The 23,141-nt window shown below is 36.5% G+C and overlaps 1 protein-coding gene across 1 annotated transcript; it reads right to left on the bottom strand.

The window, feature by feature from the left end:
- Positions 1-1,353: 1,353 nt before the first annotated feature.
- TERB2 (telomere repeat binding bouquet formation protein 2) lies at positions 1,354-22,952 on the bottom strand. The gene is made up of 7 exons (XM_041731765.1): positions 22,889-22,952; positions 22,693-22,774; positions 21,791-21,930; positions 18,823-18,884; positions 15,656-15,741; positions 7,949-8,037; positions 1,354-1,496 (listed from the first exon to the last, which is right to left on the bottom strand). Exons 1-7 carry the CDS (start codon positions 22,950-22,952, stop codon positions 1,354-1,356), a joined length of 666 nt encoding a protein of 221 aa, XP_041587699.1.
- Between the last annotated feature and the right edge of the window lie 189 nt (positions 22,953-23,141).

The raw sequence follows: 23,141 nt of genomic DNA on the forward strand, positions 1-23,141 counted from the left end.
ATCCCACATCGGGCTCCTGGTGCATGGAGCCTGCTTCTCCCTCTGCCTATGTCTCTGCCTCTCTCTCTCTCTCTCTCTGTGACTATCATAAATAAATAAAATTTTTAAAAAAGTAATAAAAAATAAATAAATAAATAAATAAAATGATAGCCTTGGGACACCTGGGTGGCTCAGCGGTTAAGTGTTTGCCTTCTGCTGAAGGCGAGATCCTGGGGTCCATGGATCAGGGGATGGAGTCCCGCATGGGGCTCCCTGCGAGGGCCTGCTTCTTGCTCTGCCTCTCTCTCTGTGTCTCTCATGAATGAATACATAAAATCTTTAAAAAAAAAAAAGATGATAGCCTCACAAAAATTATATAAAAGATATATCATGCACAAATTCTCCTCTCACAGATTTTTGGTAAGTATCTGCCAGTTTGTTTGGGATGATGAGGTAGTTTCTGCACTGGGTGAGTTACTAATTTATTCTTTGTGGATTGATTCTCTTATAGATCCTAAAAACCTTCATGCCATGTATAAATATTATTTCACTGTAGGTTTTATATATTTCACTGGGGCTCATAAATCTGCCCTAAAGTTCTTTTTTCTTTAGTGTTCTGGTTCTCCTCTGTCTTTCCTATTTCCCATAGCCCTTCTGACCCCTAAATTAAACTATATTTGCAAACATCACTCATACATTTCATAATGTTATTTCCTGATTTGGCCTCCAATTAGTCACCCTAGGCAAAACACCCTCTCAAGGCCTTCATTTCCTCATTGTTCTCTAAGGTTCTTTCGAGCACTGTGATTCTAAGGTGATTTGAGGGCTCATTTCAGTTGATAAAGTGCTTGTTACATTAAATCACTTCTGGTACATGCTTTCAGGAACTGTCCACACATGAAGACTGAATCATTAAAATGTTTTACTCCATATTTTTCAAGTCAGAATCAATAATTCAGAACTCAACGATAACATTCTAATTTTTTAAAATCAAAATAAGATGATCAGAATCATAAAACTTAGCATTTACAACATTGAACCTAGAAAAACATATATAATAGAATGTTAAAGCCAAAAGAGCATCTGACAGAGAGAGAGACTGAGACTTCTTATGAAGTGTTTCAATTACAGTTACTCCCTAACAACTGTGTAATCAGAATCTGTGTACATAGCCTTATAAGGTGGGGAAAAAATCCAGCCGAAATGTCAAATCATGGAGCCAGAATGATTCTGAATTACCTAAAGATACATTTTGAGAAAGAAACGGAACTCTCCCTTATATTCCCCTCCCCCTGTATGAAAGGAGAGAATCTAAAATTATGCACATCTTTAGTAATATTTTATAAAAAATAAATGCCTAGATATAAAGACAATTTAACATTTTCTCTTCAATTTGTTTTTTATAGCAGACATGTTAATTTCGTTTTGAACATGGTATGCCAAATATCCTGAGCTTCCAGGAATAAAGTCATGTAGCTCCCCAAGGAATTTCTTCATGGCATCAATTGATATATAACCTACAAAATAAAAATATATATTTATATTTGAAATCCTATCATACTATCATACTGTTTTTCAGTGTGTTTAAGATTTCTAAAGAATATTTTTAGAAATAAGTAAAAAGAAGAAATAATACCAGTGAGAAAATCTTCCATAAACACTTTCCTTTCCAACTCCCCACTCCCTGCAACCTTCTACCTCCTTTTATTTATTTATTTTAAAGGGTTTATTTATTTATCTTAGAGAGAAAGAGTGTATAAAGCAGGGGAGAAGCAGAGAGATAAGGAGAGGGAGACAATCTCCAGCAGATTCCAAGCTGAGTGCAGAGCCTGTTCCGAGATCATGACCTGAGCTGACACCAAGAATTGGACCCTTAGCCAACTGAGCCACTCAGGAACCCCTTCTCCCTCCTTTTAAAACACAAATATTTGATTATCCACTTTGACTACTGAGGTCCTTGCTGTCCCTCTCTCTCTCTCTCTCTCTCTCTAACAAGTAAATAAAATCTAAAAAACAAACAAACAAACAAAAAAAGCTAGGGAAAATCAGTATTACTGCTTAATCAACAAAGGTTATAGATATGAGTAATTTTGATGTTGTTAATAATCTGAAATTGATAAGAGTATCAAAAAGAACACCTAGAATGTAGAGAGCTTAAGGAATCAATGACTTTAAGCAATATTACCTTGATAGCAAGTGCTTATGTGAATGATTATATTTTATGTGTAATATGTTTGTAGTTTATATTAAAACTGAAACTAATTTAAAAGTAAATACTATGAGAAAAATTCTGATAAATCTCAAAGGTTATTGATTTTAGAACACTAACTCTGGGGATGCCTGAGTGGCTTAGCGGTTGAGCATCTGCCTTCATGTTCAGGGCATGATCCTGGAGTCCCAGGATCAAGTCCTGCATCAGGACCACATGAAGCCTGCTTCTCCCTCTGCCTCTGTCTCTGCCTCTCTCTCTCTGTATCTTTCATGAATAAATAAATACAATATTTAAAATAATTTTAAAAAATGAACATCTTTCCTCGGAACTCTCTTTTCTTCCCTCCAATTCATCTGATTTATATAGAAATAGTCATTTTCTACATGAACTTGCTCCTCGCCCCCAACAGTTGCTTTGGGAACGATTTGAGTTGGGCTAATCACAGCTCTTTCTCTAGCTTTTTATATATATAATGCAGCCAGTCAAATCATTATCATTCAGGTGACCATAGCTCTAAGATCTAAAACTTGGGAGTCATGGGGGTCCATGTTTCCTACCATGTAAAGAAAGCCAACTTGCTTCAAGAGAGAAAAATAAAATGAAAATAACATGCAGGGGGCGGCCAGGGTGGCTCAGCGTTTTAGCGCCGCCTTCAGCCCAGGGCCTGATCCTGGAGCCTCTGGATCGAGTCCCGCAGCGGGCTCCCTGCATGGAGCCTGCTTCTCCCTCTGCCTCTGTCTCTGTCTCTCTCTCTGTGTGTGTGTGTGTGCCTCTCATGAATAAATAAACAAAATCTTATAAAAAAAAAAAAAGAAATTAACATGCAGAGAAAAACTGGGTATCAGTGAGAGATAGCCATTAGTCCTAGTTACTTCTGAGGCCGATACGTCTGTCTTCCTCACAGTTTGGTTGATGTGGCGATTTTTCTAATGGACTCCCTTTTGTTTAAGCTAGTTTAAATCAAGTGTCAGTTGACTGCAGCCTGAAGTCCTAACTACTTCAAAGCTGCTAGAATAATCCATTTCTGATGCATAAATGTACTATCTTTCTTATAATTACAGGAATATTTTTATTAATGTAATAATTATTTTTAAAATTCCTATCCTCACATATATCTTCAGAAACTTCACACAGTGTATATGTGCAATTAACTAAATGTTAATATTTTTCTGTACTAGTTTATTTTACACAGAAACCTTGTCATTAGGCAAAGATCATGAGCCATATGGAGTATAGTAATAGTGCTTCAAGAGATTTTCTGAAGTGAATGATAATGATTAAAATATCTTTAAGGGATTCCCTGGGTGGCGCAGCGGTTTGGCGCTTGCCTTTGGCCCAGGGCGCGATCCTGGAGACCCGGGATCGAGTCCCACGTCGGGCTCCCGGTGCATGGAGCCTGCTTGTGTCTCTGCCTGTCTCTCTCTCTGTGACTATCATAAAAATATATATATATATATATATATATATATATATATATATATATATATATATCTTTAAAAACACTAATCAGTGTTATATTATTGGATTCATAGTTAATTTATTAGCTGTCACTTTATATTAGAGGCAATTAAGCAATATGCTTATGTACCACATGTTGATGGAGGTAGTGTTTATTTTTTTTATTTTTATTTTTTTTAAGATTTTGTTTAAATCTTTAAACAAAAACTGTGGGGAACCTGATGCAGGACTCAATCCCAGGACCCTGGGATCACGACCTGAACCAAAGGCAGACACTCAATCACTGAGCCACCCAGGTGCCTCAGGAAAATGTTCTTGGTGGAGGATTCCACATGTGTCTGTGGTAATTAGCCTCTCATATGGTCCTAAATGATTCTTATCTCTTGGTATTCACTAATTTGTGTAATCTCTGGAAGGAGACTGTACTTGGGTTGGCCTAGTTGACTGATGGCAAGTGGCTGAAGTGACTGTATCCCACTTCTAAGAATAGGATATAAAAAAGACCGTGGCTTCTGTTTTGGGTATGCTCTTTTTCCCTCTTGCATTTCTCACTCTAAGGAAAGCAAGCTGCCACGTGTGAACAGCCTTATGGAGAGGCCCACTTGGTGAGGAGTTTGGCCTTTGGCCAAAAATCAGCAAGGACCCAAGGCTTGCCAACAACCACATGAGTGAGCTTTGAAATGGATATTCCAGTCCCAGTTGTGCCTTGGAGTAACTGCAGGCTTGCTGACAACTTGATTGCAACATTATGAGAGACTTTGAGACAGAAGTATCTAACCAAGATGCTCCTGGATTCCTGGCCCTCAAAAACTATCAAGTAATAAATGTTCATTGTTTCAAGCTGCTTTTAGAGCAGTTTGTTACACAGTAATAGATAACTAATACAGTATCCATGATAGGTTCCTAAGTTTTTAATTATTAGAACTTTTTGGTTTGAAAATTTTTGCCTGGGGATCCCTGGGTGGCACAGCGGTTTGGTGCCTGCCTTTGGCCCAGGGCGCGGTCCTGGAGACCTGTGATTGAATCCCACGTCGGGCTCCCGGTGCATGGAGCCTGCTTCTCCCTCTGCCTATGTCTCTGCCCCTCTCTCTCTCTGTGTGACTATCATAAAAAAAAAAAAAAATTTTGCCTGCAAGATAATTTATAGTTATTAATTTCAAAAAATTAATCACACATGTAGCTATCAATCAGAACTTATTATCATGGGTGATAACTAGTGATATCAGACTAAAAGAATTTAATTCCAAGGATGCCTGAGTGGCTCAGTGATTGAGTGTCTGCCTTCAGTGCAGGGCATGATTCAGAGGTCCTGGGAAGCCTGCTTCTCCCTCTACCAATGTCTCTCCCTCTCTCTGTGTGTCTCTAATGAATAATAAATAGAATCTTCAAAAAAAAAAAAAAAGAATTTAATTCTAGTCAAAAGCAAAACACACACACACACAAATCCCTTGATATTTTATGGGACATTTGGCACTATCTGAAGATATTTTTGGTTGTCACAACTTAGGGCCTCAGGTCCTAGGGGATAGTTCCAACTTGTATTTTCTGCACCTAAAATCTAATTAGTTTTATGAGATTTAATATTCATTAAGCTGAACCCAACCCATTTTGAGAGATAGTCAAGTTATAGTCACAGAAATTGCTACCACTGCCTAAATTAGAACTGTCAATCACTATATTCCAACAAGAAGTTATTCCTTCCTGTATAAGCAGATGGGCATGATAAAAAAAAAAAAAAAAAAAGGAAGCACTTGTCATTCCACGCAAAATTATAGCCGAAAATCATCTCTAAAGATTAAAACTTTCTTCTAAGAAAATGTTATTTAAAATTTTAATGTAGGGGCACCTGGCTGGCTGAGTCAGAAGAGCATGTGACTCTTGATCTCAGGGTCATGAGTTGGAACTCAATGTTGGGTATGGAGATCACTTAAAATAAATAAATAAATAAACTTTAAAACAATAAAATAAAATTTTCATGTAGAAATATAAAGAAAGAAAATAATCTGGGATCCCTGGGTGGCGCAGTGGTTTAGCGCCTGCCTTTGGCCCAGGGTGCGATCCTGGAGACCCCGGATCGAATCCCACGTCGGGCTCCCGGTGCATGGAGCCTGCTTCTCCCTCTGCCTATATCTCTGCCTCTCTCTCTCTCTCTCTCTCTCTCTCTGTGACTATCATAAATAAATAAAAAATAAAAATAAAAAAAAGAAAGAAAGAAAATAATCAAGCAAATAAAAATACCAGAAAATTTTACTATGGTTCTATCAATAAAATTAACAAAAGATTATCAGAGGTTGAAATTTTACTTTAAAAATTCTAATGATTATTTTTATAGTTCTTTTTTAGTTTGTTCTTAATACAACATTGTCTTGTCTTTTGAATAGTCAGACAACAATGAAACACAGCAGCATTGTTACATGTCCAAATCCAAGCATTTTTCTTTTTACATGGCTGATTTTATTATTTATCATTGATTTTTTAAATAAGTTATCAAACATTTGGTAAGTCCAAAAGGGCCAAAGGGGCCCAAAGGCAGGCGCCAAACCACTAAGCCACCCAGGGATTCCCAGATACCTCCATTTTATCTGAATGTTTAGGCCTAAGAGATAAGTCAGGGTACAACTGCTGCTCCCAATATTAGAACTTAAGTACTTCTACTTAGTTCATTGCCCTCTACAGCCCATGATTTTTCCTAAGAGCCCCAGAACTGACTTTGTTGTCCAAGCTGGGTAACAGTTTTCTTTGATGTCTTCAAGACTCATCCTCAAACCACATATTAAAAGTTTTTTTAAAGTGCTTTTCTAAAGACTATGAACAGAAGAAAAAAGTAATAAAACAAATGGCCAGGGCAGCCCCAGTGGCGCAGAGGTTTGGCACTGCCTGCAGCCTGGGGTATGATCCTGGAGAACCAGGATGGAGTCCCACATCGGGCTTCCTGCATGGAGCCTGCATCTCCATCTCCCTCTCCCTCTGCCTGTGTCTCTGCCTCTCTCTGTGTCTATGAATAAATAAAATCTTAAAAAACAAACAAACAAATGGCTAGACCAAATGGTAAGAAGGAATAGTACTATGAGAGAAGACATCTAGGAATTTGTGGACTAACTGTAAGAGTTTTCACACTGATAAAAAGAATGCACTCTAAAATGATTTTTAAAATGAAATTTCAAAAACCTATACTTTTCAAGTTGCTGTGTTTTATTATTTTTTTTAATTTTTATTTATTTATGATAGTCACAGAGAGAGAGAGAGAGGCAGAGACACAGGCAGAGGGAGAAGCAGGCTCCATGCACCGGGAGCCCAATGTGGGATTCGATCCCGGGTCTCCAGGATCGCGCCCTGGGCCAAAGGCAGGCGCCAAACCGCTGCGCCACCCAGGGATCCCTCAAGTTGCTGTGTTTTAAACAGAATTTTTTTAAACTTATATTTTAGGATCCCTGGGTGGCTCAGAAGTTTGGTGCATGTCTTTGGCCCAGGGTGTGATCCTGGAGTCCCAGGATCAAGTCCCACATCGGGCTCCCTGCATGGAGCCTGTTTCTCCCTCTGTCTGTGTCTCTGCCTCTCTCTCTCTCTCTCTCTCTCTCTCTGTGTGTGTGTCTCTCATGAATAAATAAAATATTTTTAAAATAAATAATAAAACTTCTATTTTAAAAATGACCCTACTGAATATTACCCAGATCAAAGTATCTAAATATCCACCTCACTCACCATTATCTAAATCCCAGTGGCCACTTTTCACCTGGTTCCCTTGGTTCCATCCTCTCATGTCAGCCTTAGTAAGCTGTCTTTTCTTTATGTCAGGCACTAGAAAAGCTAAATATGGAGTCCATGGACACCTGTGAATCTCTTTAATTATAGTAAAGTTGGTGTGTTATGTTTGTGTGTGTGTGTGTGTATATACTAGGGAAAGGGGTCTAATTCATCAGATTCTCAAAGGAAACTATGATTAGAGTTGTCCATGTAATTTGTCTCTCAAATTGGGACACCTGAGAGTAAAAAACTGAGTCTGAGCCCAATGTTGGGTATGGAGATTACTGATGCTAGGACAACAGACATAAACCAGAACTGTCTTGTGTAAACAGGAATGTGTATTCACACTACCAACAGACCAGCTTTTTAACAGAAAATATAGGACCTAACTCTGGGTCAATTCAGCAGATTTATTTAATGCAAATGATATCTCCTCTTTTAGCATCTATAACTGAGTGGTCTCTACTTGCTAGTCTAGGACAACTGCATTATTGTACAAGATATTCTTTTGTTTCTTCCCTACTTGGGTGTTCTCTAAACTTTATTTTAAATTACCTGTTACCATGTTGTTTACTGGATAATTCTGAAGAGGGAAGTACATCTGCTTTTCTGTAACTGGAGTCCTTATAAAATGTTTTTCTGTGCTATAAAATGAAGCATACAGAAAGTCATATTTATACTTGTTTTTTCCTGAGAAATTATTCCAGGCAATATATATAGTAAGCTGTTTGCACTTGAGCAGACTTCAGTCTTATTGGATGAAAACATTCAGTGTGAACTTCTTTTATGCTTCTAAGTAATACTAGTTCCTATACAGATATTTTCAGTTTTCTTGGCCACTTCATAAAACATATTTTTTGTGTATGTAGAAGCCTAGGTCTTCCTCAATATTCTTAAAAGCATAATAATTCAATAATACTTTATAATTAAGGACACCTGGATGGCTCAGAGGTTGAGCGTCTGCCTTTGGCTCAGGTCCTGATCCCACGATCCGGGATCGAGTCCCACATCGGGCTCCTTGTGGGGAGCCTGGTTCTCCTTCTGCCTATGTCTCTGCCTCTCTCTCTCTCTGTCTCACATGAAGAAATAAAATCTTAAAAATTATAATAACACTTTATAATTAGATTAAAAATATACATATGTAATCTTAAATATGCCAAAAGAAGGTACAGTGGGCTTTATTTAAAATAATCACAGCATTTTTTGTTACTCAGTGTTTAATAATTGGAACTCTGTTAACTAGTACTTCAAAACTTTAAAATAAATAAAAAGTGAAATCTGGGAAAATCATGCAATATACTAAAATTCTGAAGTGACTTCTGAGTTAAAAAGAAAAACGGTTAAATTATTCTGAGTGTGGTTGTGTATAATTATTTATATTCTAACTTTTAAGAGCTAAGTAGTTTTCAACTAAAGTATTCTGTTTTCTGTGCCAAATAACAATGTTTATTATATTTAGACTACATATAACCAATAGATAATACAATTGCGGGCAGCCCCAGTGGTGCAGTGGTTTAGCGTTGCGTTAGGGGTGTGATCCTGGAGACCAGGGATCGAGTCCCACATCGGGCTCCCTGCATAGAGCCTGCTTCTCTCTCTGCCTGTGTCTCTGCCTCTCTCTCTCTCTCTCTGTGTCTCTCATGAATAAATAAATAAAATCTTAAAAAAAAAAAAAGATAATACAATTGCATGAAAATAAAAGTCTCAATAATTAAAAGTTGGGGCCATCCTTAATTTATTTTCCTTAAAAAAATCTAAAATTACATTTAGTGATAGTAAAAGCTTTATTTTTAATTTATCTAAAAGTTAGATTTCATCTGAACTTTTTCTTTTTTTAAGATTTTATTTATTTATGAGAGACACAGAGAGAGAGAGAGAGGCAGAGACACAGGCAGAGGGCAAAGCAAGCTCCATGCAGGGAACCTGATGTGGGACTTGATCCCAGGTCTCCAGGATCAGGCCCTCGGCTGAAGTCAGTGCTAAACCACTGAGCCACCTAGGCTGCCCTCATCTGAACTCTTATAAAAGAAACTGTAGCTCAGTTAGGGTAAGATCCTTCAAATAAGCAAAATAGTGTTCCCAGAAGAGTCAAGGACTAAAAAAAGATAAACCATTATTATTATCTATTATGGCTCTGAAATTTCTGGCTAAGCAATGAGATGGGGGAGGGTAAAGAAAGAAATGAAAAAGAGATAACTAGTAAAAAGGAAGAAACAATCTTTCATATTAACAAATGATATGATGTACACTCTGAAAAGCCAAGAGAATCACTGAAATGTTTCTAGAATCTTAAAGATTCCAAGTGGGTAGTTATAAAACAAATATCCCCAAATCAATAAATTTCCTATATAACAGCAATAACTAATAAAAAATAAAATAAAATAAAAATGATTCAATCTATAACAGCAACAAAATTCATAAAAATCTAGAAATAACTATAACAAGAAATTTGTGATTCTATATGTAGAAAAATAAGAAATTTTACTGAGATATAGAAAAGGAAAATTAAAACAAAATATAAAAGATATTCTCCTGGATTGGAATATTGAAAATTATAAAGTCATCAATTCTTCTCAATTTTAACACAATTCCCAATAGGGATTTTAGAGGTTAAGAAAAAAATAATTCTAAAATTTACTTGAACAACATGTTAGAGGATCTAATAGGAGGCAGATCAAATTTATAATAGAATGAAAAAAAATACCTAGCAATAATCTTAAAAGACAAATGTGATTCATATGAAGAAAATATGAAAAATGTTCCTTAAGGGCCACAAAAGAAAATTTGAACAAGTGGGGGAAAAATACAGTTTCTCAGATGGGAAGATTCAATATCAGAGATAGTCTCCCTAAGTTAATCTATAAATTTCTTGTAATGTTACCAGAAATAACAGTAATTTTTAAAAAACATATGAACAAGATGGCTCTAAAATTCAGACAGAAAAATAAACTAGAAAGAATAGCTAAGAAAATTTGAAAAAGACTAAAGAAGAAAACCTAGCACCAGATATTAAGTCCTATTATAAATAACTAAAACAGAATGGTGCTGTTGCATGACAAATGAATGGAATATAAAAATATAAAATGCAGAAATAGACCCAAATACTTACAGGGATCTAACCTATGATAAAGGTGGCATTTTAAGGTGGTGGTGAGGGTCAATAGCCACAAGTAATTAGCTATCTGGAGGAAAAAAGAAAAAAAGTAGGTTCCCACCTTGCACCAAAATATATTCCAAATGTGTCACAGATTTAAATTGAAAAAAAAAAAGAAATCATTAAGAAGAAACCATAGCAAAAAATGATAATCTTAAGAGTAGGAAGACTTCCCTAAGTACAACATAAAACCAGAGAACCATCAAAGAAAATGTTAATAAGCATGAATGCATACAGGAAAACATATTTGCATGACAAAACCTAACATTTTTTAAAGTCAAAAGACAACAGGCTAAAAATTAATTGTAATTTATTTCAAATGAAGTAACTCTCCTAAAATGTAGAGTTCTTATCAAAAAATAAAAAAGCAAAACTCAATAGAAAAATATGCAAAGGATACGAACAAACATTCACAGAAAAAGAGATATAAGTGGTTCTCAAACATCTGAAGACAACTCAACCTCATTCATAATAATAGTAATTCAAACAAAACTAGAGTGAGATACCATTTTATACCTATCAGATTGGCAAGGACCAAAATATATGATAAGTACTCTGTGTTAGAGAAGGCATAGGGGAAACAAAATGACTAACCATTCCAGTTTACCCCAGATTGAGGGATTTCTCAGGCCATGGGGCTTTTCAGGATTAAAACCAGGACATTTCTAAGCAAACCTGAATGTTCGGTTACCATAGCTAGAAAAGGCACATTTATACATAACCAGTAGGAGCGTAAATTGATTTAAACTGTATGGAGGGCAATTTGGTAAGACCTATTAAGGATACAAATCTACATGCCTTTCGATCTCCTAAGAATTACCCTACAGATACTCCCATACATACAAAATGACATAAGATAATCATTCACTGAGGCACTGCTTTTTTTTTTTTTTTTTTTTTTTAAGATCCATTTATTTATTTGAGAGAGAGCAAGCAAGAGAGAGAGAATGAGCCAGGGGAAGGGGCAAAGGGAGAAGCAGACTCTTTGCCCCGCTGAGGAGGGAGCCCAAAGAGGTGCTCTATCCCAGAACCCCAAGATCATGACCCCAGCAGAAGGCAGACACTTAACCGACTGAGCCACCCCAGGTTCCCCTGAAGCACTGTTTTTAATAGCAAATTAGAAATTAATTAAAAGTCCATTAAAATAAGCAACTAGTTAAGTAAGTTATGGTACATCCATATAGTAGAACACTATACAGATAAAAACATGAAAAACTCTTTATGTAATAATATGGAATGATCTCCAAGGTAAATTATTGAGTGAAAAAAGGCAAGGAAACTGATAATATTGGTTGCTTCTAGGAGGGAAATTGACTTACTAGGGACCAGTATTTTCATAGTATCCTTTTTTGTACATGTTGGGTTTTCATAATTAAAATTTGAAAATAGGAAAGTAACATGTAGGCATGAAGACCTAAGGAAAATATTTTTTAAAAGGAGAGTAATAAGACTGGGACTTCCCTTGTAGGTATTAAAATACATAAATGAAGTTATATAACTTAAAAGAATATTGTATTGATACAGAAATAGATCCACAGATTAATGGAATAAAACAAATAGCCTAAAAATAGATCTTCATATACACAAAAACAACGCACGACAAAGGAAAATTACACATCAGTTTGAAATAATTATTCAAAAAACCAGTGGAAATCTCTTATTTGCAAAACAAAATCAATTTAGATCTTCACCTATTACCATACATCAAAATAAATATCTGCAGAGTTTAAAACTAATTTGATCTCTGAATGGGAAATAATTTCTCTGAACATAAAAGCGGTAGAAGAAATTATAAAGGAAAAGTGATTAATGATGGAAAATTTAAAACTTATATCTCTAAAAAAGTATATGCCAGACAACAAATTGTGAATACAATGTGGCAAATTGGCAAAAGGATAATATAGCTACTATATAAAGATGCCAGACAAGTTGATAAGAAAAACAATAAGGCTTCCAATAAAATAGGGAGAAAGCAGGTCACCTGGGTGGCTCAGTCCATTAAACATCTGCTTTTGGCTCAGGTCATGATCCCTGATCCCCCAGGGTCCTGGGATTGGCTCCCACATCAGGCTCCCTGCTCTGTGGCGGGCCTGCTTCTCCCTCTCCCTCTGCCTGCCACTCCCCCTACTTGTGTGCTCTCTCTCAGTCAAATAAATAAAATCTTTTTAAAGAAGTGGGTGGGTGGGGGGAATAAAGGATAAAAACAAACCACAGAAAAGAAATATAAAACGCTAAAAAATTCAAAAAAGTTCAAAGCCATTAGTATTCAAAGAAAAATGCAAATTAAAGCAAGACTTATTTGTATAAAACTAGGAAGAAATGTCCTAATGTTGGTGGTGGTTATCTCTAAGTGGCAGGGTTGCTTATTAAAAATTTTCTTTATTTTCTATTTTGAAAAATTATATGCATTAGGTTTATAGTAGAGTAAGTTCATGCAATTTTTAGAAGATTTGGGGAACATACTGAGAAGCAAAAATAGTATAGTGATTAAGAGTTTGGATTCTGGATCAGCTAAACTTAGCTTCAAATTCAGCTTAAGCAATGTTGGGTGACAATTAGCTCTCTGAACTCTTTTCCTCAATTGTGAGATGGGTCTAATAATATTTATCTATCTTATAAGGTTACAAGAATCAAATGAACTGATAAGCTTGCAAGTGTCTTATATTCAGCAAGTGTTTAATAACTAGTTCATCACTTACTGTTCAATATCACCAGTAGTACACCAACAAAAATGCTTCCTGAGTAAGGACAAAGTATATTTTATCTATGTTCACACTGCACCCTCTGGTGGTTCCATAAAGAAAAGGCTCTAGATTAGATACCTACCTAAGGTATCCATTCATATCCTTTGTCTATTGTTATTGCTATTTTTTTTTTTAATTTTTATTTATTTATGATAGTCACAGAGAGAGAGAGAGAGGCAGAGACACAGGCAGAGGGAGGGAGAAACAGGCTCCATGCACCGGGAGCCCGACGTGGGATTCGATCCCGGGTCTCCAGGATCGCGCCCTGGGCCAAAGGCAGGCGCCAAACCGCTGCGCCACCCAGGGATCCCGCCCCCTTTGTATCTTAAACTAGTTTTTGTCAGATGTTTTTCCAAGTGAATATTTTTCTTTTGACCTAGTTCATGTTATTTTTATTGCCACATTTTTGGTAGTTATACTTCTCAATCTTTTTCCTTTATGGCTTCCATATTTTACAGGCAACCATGAGTTAAAGAACTTATGTATCTAATATCTTTCCTAGTCAAGTGAATTACTGGGAGTTACTTTTTATTTTCTATTTCCCAGCCTTCTCTTACAAGATCACTTAGGATAATTATCCTTTCCTCTATTAATCCCTTCAGAATATCTTCACGGTCTTACCTCCTCTATTCTTATTTTTTCCCTCTATTTATCTTATCTCAACAAAGTGTAACAAGTAAGTTCAAAGGAGTGCTAGAGATAGAGATCCCAAGACTTGAAATATGAATTCTCGGGACACCTGGGTAGTTCAGCAGTTGAGTGTCTGCCTTTGGCTCGGGACATGGTCCTGGGATCGAGTCCCACATCCAGCTTCCTGCATGGAGGCTGCCTCTCCCTCTGCCTATGGCTCTGCTTCTCTCTGTGTGTGTCTCTCATGAATAAATAAATAAAATCTTTAAAAAATGAATTCTCAAACTTAAGTAGGAGAATATCTAGAAGTCACAGGACCATGAAACAATAGTTTACTAAACTTACTTAAATACACAACTTTGTGTAAATTAGGTAACAACTAACTTCAAATTATAACAAACCAAATAGTTGGTACAAACTGGAAGAAAAACTTAAAATTGAAAAAACTATATAAAGTAAATCCATTAATTTTAATATTGAAGAGAGATAGCTACTATTTGATCATTTTTATTTCAGCAGCAAAATACCAGACCTTCGAATAGCCAGTACTCCCTACGAGCATTTGAAAACCATGGAACTGGAAAATATGGAATAAGGACTAGATTATGAATAAGGCTGAAACAAAGGGGGCCTCTCATAGATTGTTTCTAACATAATGGTAAGTCCATGAGTGTGTCTTTTTAAATTTCATTTCTTAAACCAAAAGAACCACATTACAAACAATTTGGAAAAGAGAGGAGGAAATCACTTAGAACTTCCAATCCTAATAAAATTACTGCTAATATTTCATATATTTTCTTATTTAAAAAATAATGTAACATAAATAATAAATAAATTCTTGTTTCTTTTGTGCAAGGATAGTCTAGCATACTGGTTGGCTCTGGAATTAGACTGACCAAGTTAAATCCAACTTATCCACACCTAATAATAAAAGTTGGGGCACCTGGGTGGCTGAGTTGGTTAAGCACCTGCCTTTAGTTCAGGTCATGATCCCAGAATTCTGGGATAGAGCCCTGCATCGGACTCCCTGCTCAGTGAAGAGTCTGCTTTTTCCCTCTCCATCACCCTCTGTTCCTCCCCCTACTCATGCTCTCTCTCTTTCTCTCTGAAATAAAATATTTTTAAAAAATAATAAAAGTTTGGGGATCCCTGGGTGGCGCAGCGGTTTGGCGCCTGCCTTTGGCCCAGGGCGCGATCCTGGTGACCCGGGATCGAATCCCACATCAGGCTCCCGGTGCATGGAGCCTGCTTCTCCCTCTGCCTAGGTCTCTGCCTCTCTCTCTCTCTCTCTCACTGTGTGACTATCATAAATAAAGAAAAATTAAAAAAAAAATAATAAAAGTTTGTATAACTTTGGGCAAATTAATGTACCTAATCCTAGATCTTTTTTGCTATAAAGTGGCAATGGTGATAATGATAATATAAATAGTGTAAGAAGACCATGAAAATTTTTTTTTTTAAATTTTTTATTTATTTATGATAGTCACACAGAGAGAGAGAGAGAGAGAGAGGCAGAAACATAGGCAGAGGGAGAAGCAGGCTCCATGCACCGGGAGCCCGATGTGGGATTCGATCCTGCGTCTCCAGGATCGCGCCCTGGGCCAAAGACAGGCGCCAAACCGCTGCGCCACCCAGGGATCCCGAAGACCATGAAAATTAAATGAGATAAACACAGTCGGTGCTCAAAGATGCCTACATTAAATTGAATATCAATAAAGTATATGAATTCAATACCTTTTGGATAATTCTTTTTTGCGATCTGTTTCTAGTTCACTGTTTTCCCTAAGGGCTTTTATTTCATTTGGTGTTACTTCATAATGCTGTGGATAGCAAAAAAGAAAAAAAAAATCACATTTTTAAAAGTCAGCACATCAATGATCTAATCAAATGTTTTTTTTAAAAGCAAAAAAAGTAAATTGGCAATATATATCAAGAGTCATAAAAATATTTAGACACTTAGGTCCACTCAATCTAGTTTGGTGGCAAAAATTTGAAAAAATTTGCACACACACACAATTATACTATTTGTTTTTAGGGCTATGTAATGAAGACTATGTATTTTTAAAATATCAACTGTGGTTGTATTAGATTGTAAAATTTTGACTAATTTTATTCTCTTTTTAATTTTTGAAATTTTCCCTAATGTGGCCATAGTACTTTTTAGTTTTTAAAAGAAACAATAAATAAATAAATAAAATAAATAAAAGGAAACAAAAAGTTATTAATTTAAACTTTCTTAAAATCTTCGACTTGAAAATTCCTAGGCTTCTGTTGAGTTACAAATCAAAAATATTAAGTAAGCTGAACAAATTATATTTCCACTTCAAAATTAAAATGGAATATATAGCTATAGAGTTATGAAAGAACTAAATGTGTATTAAGCTTTTCAAAAAGATTATGTGAAAGTGACTCAGATATTGGCACCTGTCACATAATTATAATTACTTAATACACCATTAGAAAATTTCTGTTTAAATCACAAATCCACTCCAAACAATATTAATGCTCCCCCAAATTACTTTCCAGATTTATCCTTGCTGTTACCATTCAAAGAAGTACTTTCTAGTTATCTATTCTATGGTTACATTATTATAATTGGCTAATATTAATCAATATTTTGAAAGAACTAACAAAATCATTTATCACAAAATCATATAATTTCTAGAGTTAGTCACCACTACAGACATGTTCTACTAATTTTTTCATAGAAAAAATACTGGATCGGGTTGGAGCTGAGAAAATTTGGTTCCATTTTGCTGATGTCTAGTATATAAACTAAAACAGGTTTTTACCTTTTCTTTACCTCAGTTCTCATTTCTAAAACTGAATAATTAAATTAATGAGCTTTAAGGAGCTTTTTTAGCTTTGAAGTTCTAGCATACTCAATAATTATTGTCAAATAACAACTATTCTACACCATAGTGAAAACACTATGACAAGCCAAGGATTAGATATTTTGGCCCTTACTATAACATAGCCAAAGATACTTAAATAACTATGATTTTCAGATGATGAAAACTTGGGAAGAAAAAACAAACTAATGAAAGGAATACAAACTGTATAATTGCTTGGCTTTAGGCATATAAAGATTTTCTTCCTAAGTGTTTACTTCGAAAATTTTCAAACTCTGAATTGTCAGAGAATACAGTAAGTACTATACACTTTTCACCTAGACTCATAACGTGTTAACATTTTTTAATCACTCTGCATGCCTTCTCTCATTTTTTACTTTTGCTGGACCATTTGAAAAGATTTGCAGATATCATGACATCTTACTCCTTAATCTTTAGGTTGCATTTTCTTTATCTTTTTAATTTTTAAAAAAGATCTTATTTTTTTTTTTGACAGAGAGAGCACAGCAGGGGGAGCAGCAGAGGGAGAGGGAGAAGCAGGCTCTCTGCTGAGCAGGGAGGCTGATGTGGGGCGCTCAATTCCAGGACCCTGGGATCTTGAGCTGAGCTGAAGGCAGATGTTTAATGGACTGAGTCACCTAGGCACCCCTGCATTTTCCTTAAAAAGCATTCTTTCATCTTTACAATACCGCCATTACAATTAAGAAAATTAACATTAATTCAATATCACCTAATAGTGCACATTTATATTTTCCCAATTGTTCTCAAAATGTCTTTTTACTTTTTATTTAGAAAACATCCAGAATCCAAAAAAAAAGAAAGAAAAGAAAACATCCAGAATCCAATCAAGGTTTATACATCACATTTGCTTGTTATGTCTCTTGATCTAGAACAGTATTTCTGCCTTTTTGTTTTGTTTTTTATGACGTTGTTTTAAAGAGACTAAGCTAGATAGCTGTTTTGTGATATGTCTCACATTCTGGAATTGTCTGTTTACTCATAATTAAATTAAATTAAATTAACAAGCATTTTGAACAAGAACGCCATATAAATAACATTGTGTACCTTTAATATATCATATCAAGCTGAACATAATGAGAGGTTATTCCAATTTCGGTGATGCTAAATTTGACCAGTTGGTTATGTGGTGTCTGCCAGATATCTCTACTGGGAAGGCACATCCTTTATCTTTGTAACTAATAAGTAATCTAAGGGGTGATAATTTAAGATCATGGGTTTAACATCCACTAATGATCCTGCCTAAATCAATTATTTTATTAGGGGTGGTAAATTAGGGCTTTGCATTCTACCATTTTTTCTATATTTATTAGTTGAAATTTTATAAGGAAATTTTCCCTTAAATTTAAATTTAAATTTAATTTTTTTTTCTTAAATTTCATCTTTCCTTCCTTCCAACCCTCCTTCCTGCCTTCCTTTCTTTCCTCTTCTTACCTCCTCTCCCTCCTTCTGTTCTTTTTTTTTCTTTCTTTACGCTTTCAGATTAGCACTACTGAATCATGGATTCTTTTAAATTTAATGTACTATAATTCATTACTATCATTCTTTTTGGCACTCAAATTATCCCAAATTGGCTACTGTGTAAAGATTTTGAAGTAAGTCAAAAGTACTAACAAGTTTGAGGCAGAATAGTAAAAGCTATAAAACAGTTTTCAATATTGTACACTTTTATTGAGGGGTGTTATTCAAAACATTTAACAAATGACACAACATAGGAATTAGTAAATCAGAATCTATGCTGGCAATAAAAAACTGGTAAATTCTGTGCACCTATTACTTCTCCAGTTAATGATAGGTTTTCAAGTTTTTTACATGAATAATTTTATTCGTATAAAAATATCTCAACATTATCAGTGTACTAGTGTGAAAATAGTAATAGACTAGATAATGTTCTCTAAAAGCATGTCCTTTAAATTCCATAACCTGGATCATTGATGTTAGCATGTCACAAGTAAACATTTTTAAGATTACATTGCTTTAAAATTTTTTTGCAACTGTATATTCTAACCAAGTACTTTAATTTACTCTTACCTTTTCTATCTGAAAATGTTGGTCTTGTTCCCAAATAAAATTACCAAGTTTTCTTCTTATTTCTGTGGTAAGAAAAACAAATTCAATACTATTTTTTAAGTAATTTTGTAGAGTTTTCTGAGTTTACTTGAAGACTGAAATTTCTTGGTCGCTGTTATTCCACTTTCATCAAACTCACCTAAGATACTGATTTAAAATGCAGATTCTTATTGAATCAGATGATTGAGGAGGAGCTCAGGAATTGCATTTTTAACAGCCTCCCCAGATGATCCCACAGCATCATGAGAATCATTGTTGTAAACTTTTTCTGCTGGAATATATGCCTTCATTAGATGTCTGTGTCTTTAGGCCAACCGTTAATAAAGAAGACAATTGTCCAGTCAAAACAAAAGGTGTAAACTTCCTAAATTTGTACACTAGAGGTCCTCAAGAATTTAACGGTTGGTAAAAGAAGAGTGGAAGTGGGCATAATAGTATAGGAATTCTAACAATGCTCAGCATGTTAAAGGACTATGTCATTCTTTAATGATCTCAAAAGCTTCCATGGTAGCCCAATTGAAGACAAAAAGGTAACATTCCTCTAGACCTATGCGGTCCACTATAGTAGCCACTGGAGCAGCTATATATTGGCGTCATATTGAAATGTGGCTAGTCCAAAGTGAGATGTTTTGAGTATAAAATAAACACTGTATTTCAAAGATTTAGCATCAAAAAAGGAATGTAAATATCTTGATAATTTTTATGTTAGTTATATATTCAAAGGATAATATTTTAGTTATACCTGGTTAAATAAAATATATTCTTAAAATTAATTTACCTAGGGGCACCTGGGTGGCTCAATCAGTTAAGCATTTGATTTTTGATTTCGGGCTCAGGTCATGATCTCAGGGTCATGAGACAGAGTGGGAAGTCTGCTTGAGATTCTCTCCCTCTCCTCTGCCTCTGTCCCTCCTCTCACTTGCACTCTCTCTAAAAGTAAATAAATTAATCTATTTTTTGTTTATAAATAAAAATCTTATTTTTATTCATTGATTTCTTATTTATACTAGAAAATTTTAAATTAGCATTGGTTCACATTTGCATTTCACCCTTCTACTAGACAATACTGGTCTAGGTAGATAATAATGTATACTTTTTATTCTTAAAAAGGAGCATCATTTCATTTAAAACAGATTTTTAAATTTTTTTATTTATTTATTTTAGAGAGAGGGAACACATGCAGGGATTGGGGGAGGGACAGAGGGGGAGAGAAAGGGAGGGTCTTAAACAGACTCTGCACTGAGCATGGAGCCCCCCATGCTGGACTCTATCTCACCACCCTGAGATCATGATCTGAACCAAAACCAAGAGTTGGATTCTTAACCAATTGTACCACCCAGGCTCCCCATTATTTATATGAGAGAGAATGCATACAAGTGGGAGCTTGGGGGGCAGAAGGAAAAGATCTCAGGCCGACTCTGTGCTGAGCATTGAGCCCCATGTGGCGCTTGATCTCATGACTCTGAGATCATGACCTGAGTATGACAATGAATAAAAAATCAAGAGTTGGATGCTTAACCAACAGAGTCACCCAGGAGCCTCAAAACAGATTTTTTTTTAATTTAAATACATTTTAATATAAGATGCTAAATTCAAAGACAGAAGTAATAACAATATTAGAGCAGATAGTCATTCTATAATATAAGCTCTTTAAAAGTGGGTATTCACTGATTGGCACAGTTTTTTTAATAAAGCAGTTCTCCTATCCAATCCCCAATCCTTAATTTATTTGTATAGTCATTTAGAACAATTTATTGTTATAACTAGCTCTTACCAGGACATCAATTGTGGAAGGAATCCAATCTTTGGAGTTTCTAAAGCTCTCCTATAGAAATCTTTTTCAAACTCTTTGTTTTTTTGTTTTAAATAGCCTACTCACTGGGAATCTGTTCTAGCTTCAGTCTGTCTTTCTAAGGATAGACACACATGTATCATTAATTGGGTAATAATGTAAGACCTAAAATGAGATATTTAAAAATAGGCCACAAAAGTCAGGGAAATCGTATTCTAAGGAGGGAAAACTAAAAGAACCAATCTCAGAAGCAGTTTATTCACTTGCCCTTTATCTTATAGGGTTGCTGAAATAATTAAAAAAGTTAATGGGAAAGTACTTTTTTTTTTTTTTTTTTTTTTGAGAGAGAGGGAAGGGTGGGAGAGGGAGAGGAAATATTTCCTTTTTTTTAAATTTTATTTATTCATTCATGAGAGACACAGGCAGAGGGAGAAGCAGGCTCCATGCAGGGGGCCTGATGCAGGTCTCCAGGATCACACCCTGGGCCAAAGGCAAGCACTAAACTACTGAGCCACCCAAGCTGTCCCTGGGAGAGGAAATCTTAAACTGGCTCCAGGCTCAGGCCAGAACTTGACTCGGCTTGATCTCACAACCCTGAGATCATGACCTGTGCCAAAATCAAGAGTCGGCTACTTAACTTATTGAGCCACACACATGCCCCAATGTATAAAGAACAATACAAATAAGTATATGGGTTCATTATCACAATGAATCTTAAAATTTCATTATAATAATGAAGAGATTCAAAACTAGCAAACATTTATTAAATGCTCACATGTCAGACTACTTGATATATTTTATCCTCAAAACAACTTGCTAAAGTTTACAAAACTAGTAAGTATTGGATCCTAGCCAGTGAGCACTGTGAGGGCAAGATCTGCTTTTTGTCTTATTCACCACTGACTCACCACCACCTTGGTTGAAACCTGACACAGTAGTTTAGTGAATGTGTGAATAAGCAATAAACAAACAAAGCCAGACTATATACTCAAGGTAATCTGATCCCAAGCTCATGCTTTTCCACTTATATTAAATGATATGAAACACAAAAATCTCTTATTGAGAACAAAGATCAGTAAAGTTGGGAGAACTAGCTGGATTCCGCTAACAGAGATTGGATAAATGATCTTTGCTAACCTTTTTGCAAGCACTCAGGGGGAAGAATGAAATGACCTAAAGTCACCGAGTTTTTTATTTCAGCATTAGCGACTGCAGAGAGATAGTGGGCGTGAAAAACTGTAGCATTGTCTTCTATGTAATCAAGGCTCTGATATATTCTAGGAGAAAGAAAGGAAATATTTTAGGTTATAAAATTAACAAGAATGTATTCAACCTTTCAAAAGAAAGAAAAAGTGAGAGGAAGCAGGGATAATTATCTATAGGTACTCAAGCCACTGGGGAATTAAGGGAGTGGGGAGGGGGCAGCCAGGGTGGTGATTACACCTCTGGCTTGTAATCATAAATGGGACAGCAGTGTGAAGGGGGATCGCGGGTGGGCACATTGGAGGCAGAGTAACCTCTCAGAAAGCCACTGTTAGAGCCGGGCGAGCGATAATGAGGGTGTGTAGGAAGACAGCAGCGAGTAGGAGGAACATTCACAGGCGTACACGGAACACGTCCCCTGGTGTTTGGCCACCGACTGATTAACGGGGGTGGAGTTATTTACTCACAAGAAACTAGTAGTTTTAAGTTTGAGAACACAGGACCTGGTGCAGGTGTGAAGGGGCAATCAGGAGGTTTGGCTGAAACATAACTGGATGTGATGGGCCTTCAGGGCACCATACAGAGTTGCGGGGCAGACAGCTAGAATCACAAGGCTGGAACCCGGGAAGCCTCGCAGACCAGGTGGGAGGCCACACGGTTGTGGCGAGAAGTTATTTACATACCCCCTCCCGGCCCCCCATCCCCCATCTAGGGCTGAAAACTTGCTCCTTTCCAGTCTATTCCTATCATCAATATTTCTCAGGGCACCGCGACTTCCATCTCCAACTCCTGGCTCATCAGGACCGAAGAGGCACTGCCCGGTGGCCTTCAGGTACCTCAGCGTGTCTGGGTGGGAGGCATCACAGCTGAACAAGAAGTCGGCAGCCCTTGGGTCACTGATGGAGCCCCCTTCGTCCACTGCGGAGGCAAGAGCACAAGGTGAGCCTAGCAAGTATCCTGGCACCAAAGCACCATAGAGAAGAGGGGTGCTCTGCCCACCACCTCACCCGCCCCTTCCACCCAGCTGCCTACCCCAGAACTGCCTCAGTTCCTCGCCGACGCTGCCGCAGAACCAACCCCGCTGCCCTTGAAACATGGCGTCGGCCGGCACACAAGGGTGTGGGGGAGGGGAGGGCCGAGCGGGGATCGCTGATTGGTCTGAGGTGCTAAGCCAAGCTCGGTGATTGGTTCTCAGAGTAATGGGCGGGAAGAGACTGAGGGGAGAGGAACAGGAATCCCGTCACCACCAGGGAGCTGACCGGCTCGTGGGACTGTGGCGGAGGAG

The sequence above is a fragment of the Vulpes lagopus genome, chromosome 2, assembly GCF_018345385.1.
Source record: "Vulpes lagopus strain Blue_001 chromosome 2, ASM1834538v1, whole genome shotgun sequence".
NCBI classification, from domain to species: domain Eukaryota; kingdom Metazoa; phylum Chordata; class Mammalia; order Carnivora; family Canidae; genus Vulpes; species Vulpes lagopus.

Excerpts from the sequence above, each read along its gene's own strand:
- TERB2 (XM_041731765.1), bottom strand. The coding sequence starts at position 22,952 with ATGTTTCAAGGGCAGCGGGGTTGGTTCTGCGGCAGCGTCGGCGAGGAA. Across the intron at positions 18,885-21,790 it reads CCCTGAGTGCTTGCAAAAAG|AAATAAGAAGAAAACTTGGT; the intron begins GTTAGCAAAGAT and ends TTCTTACCACAG. Across the intron at positions 8,038-15,655 it reads AAAAAAGAATTATCCAAAAG|CACAGAAAAACATTTTATAA; the intron begins GTATTGAATTCA and ends TTCATTTTATAG.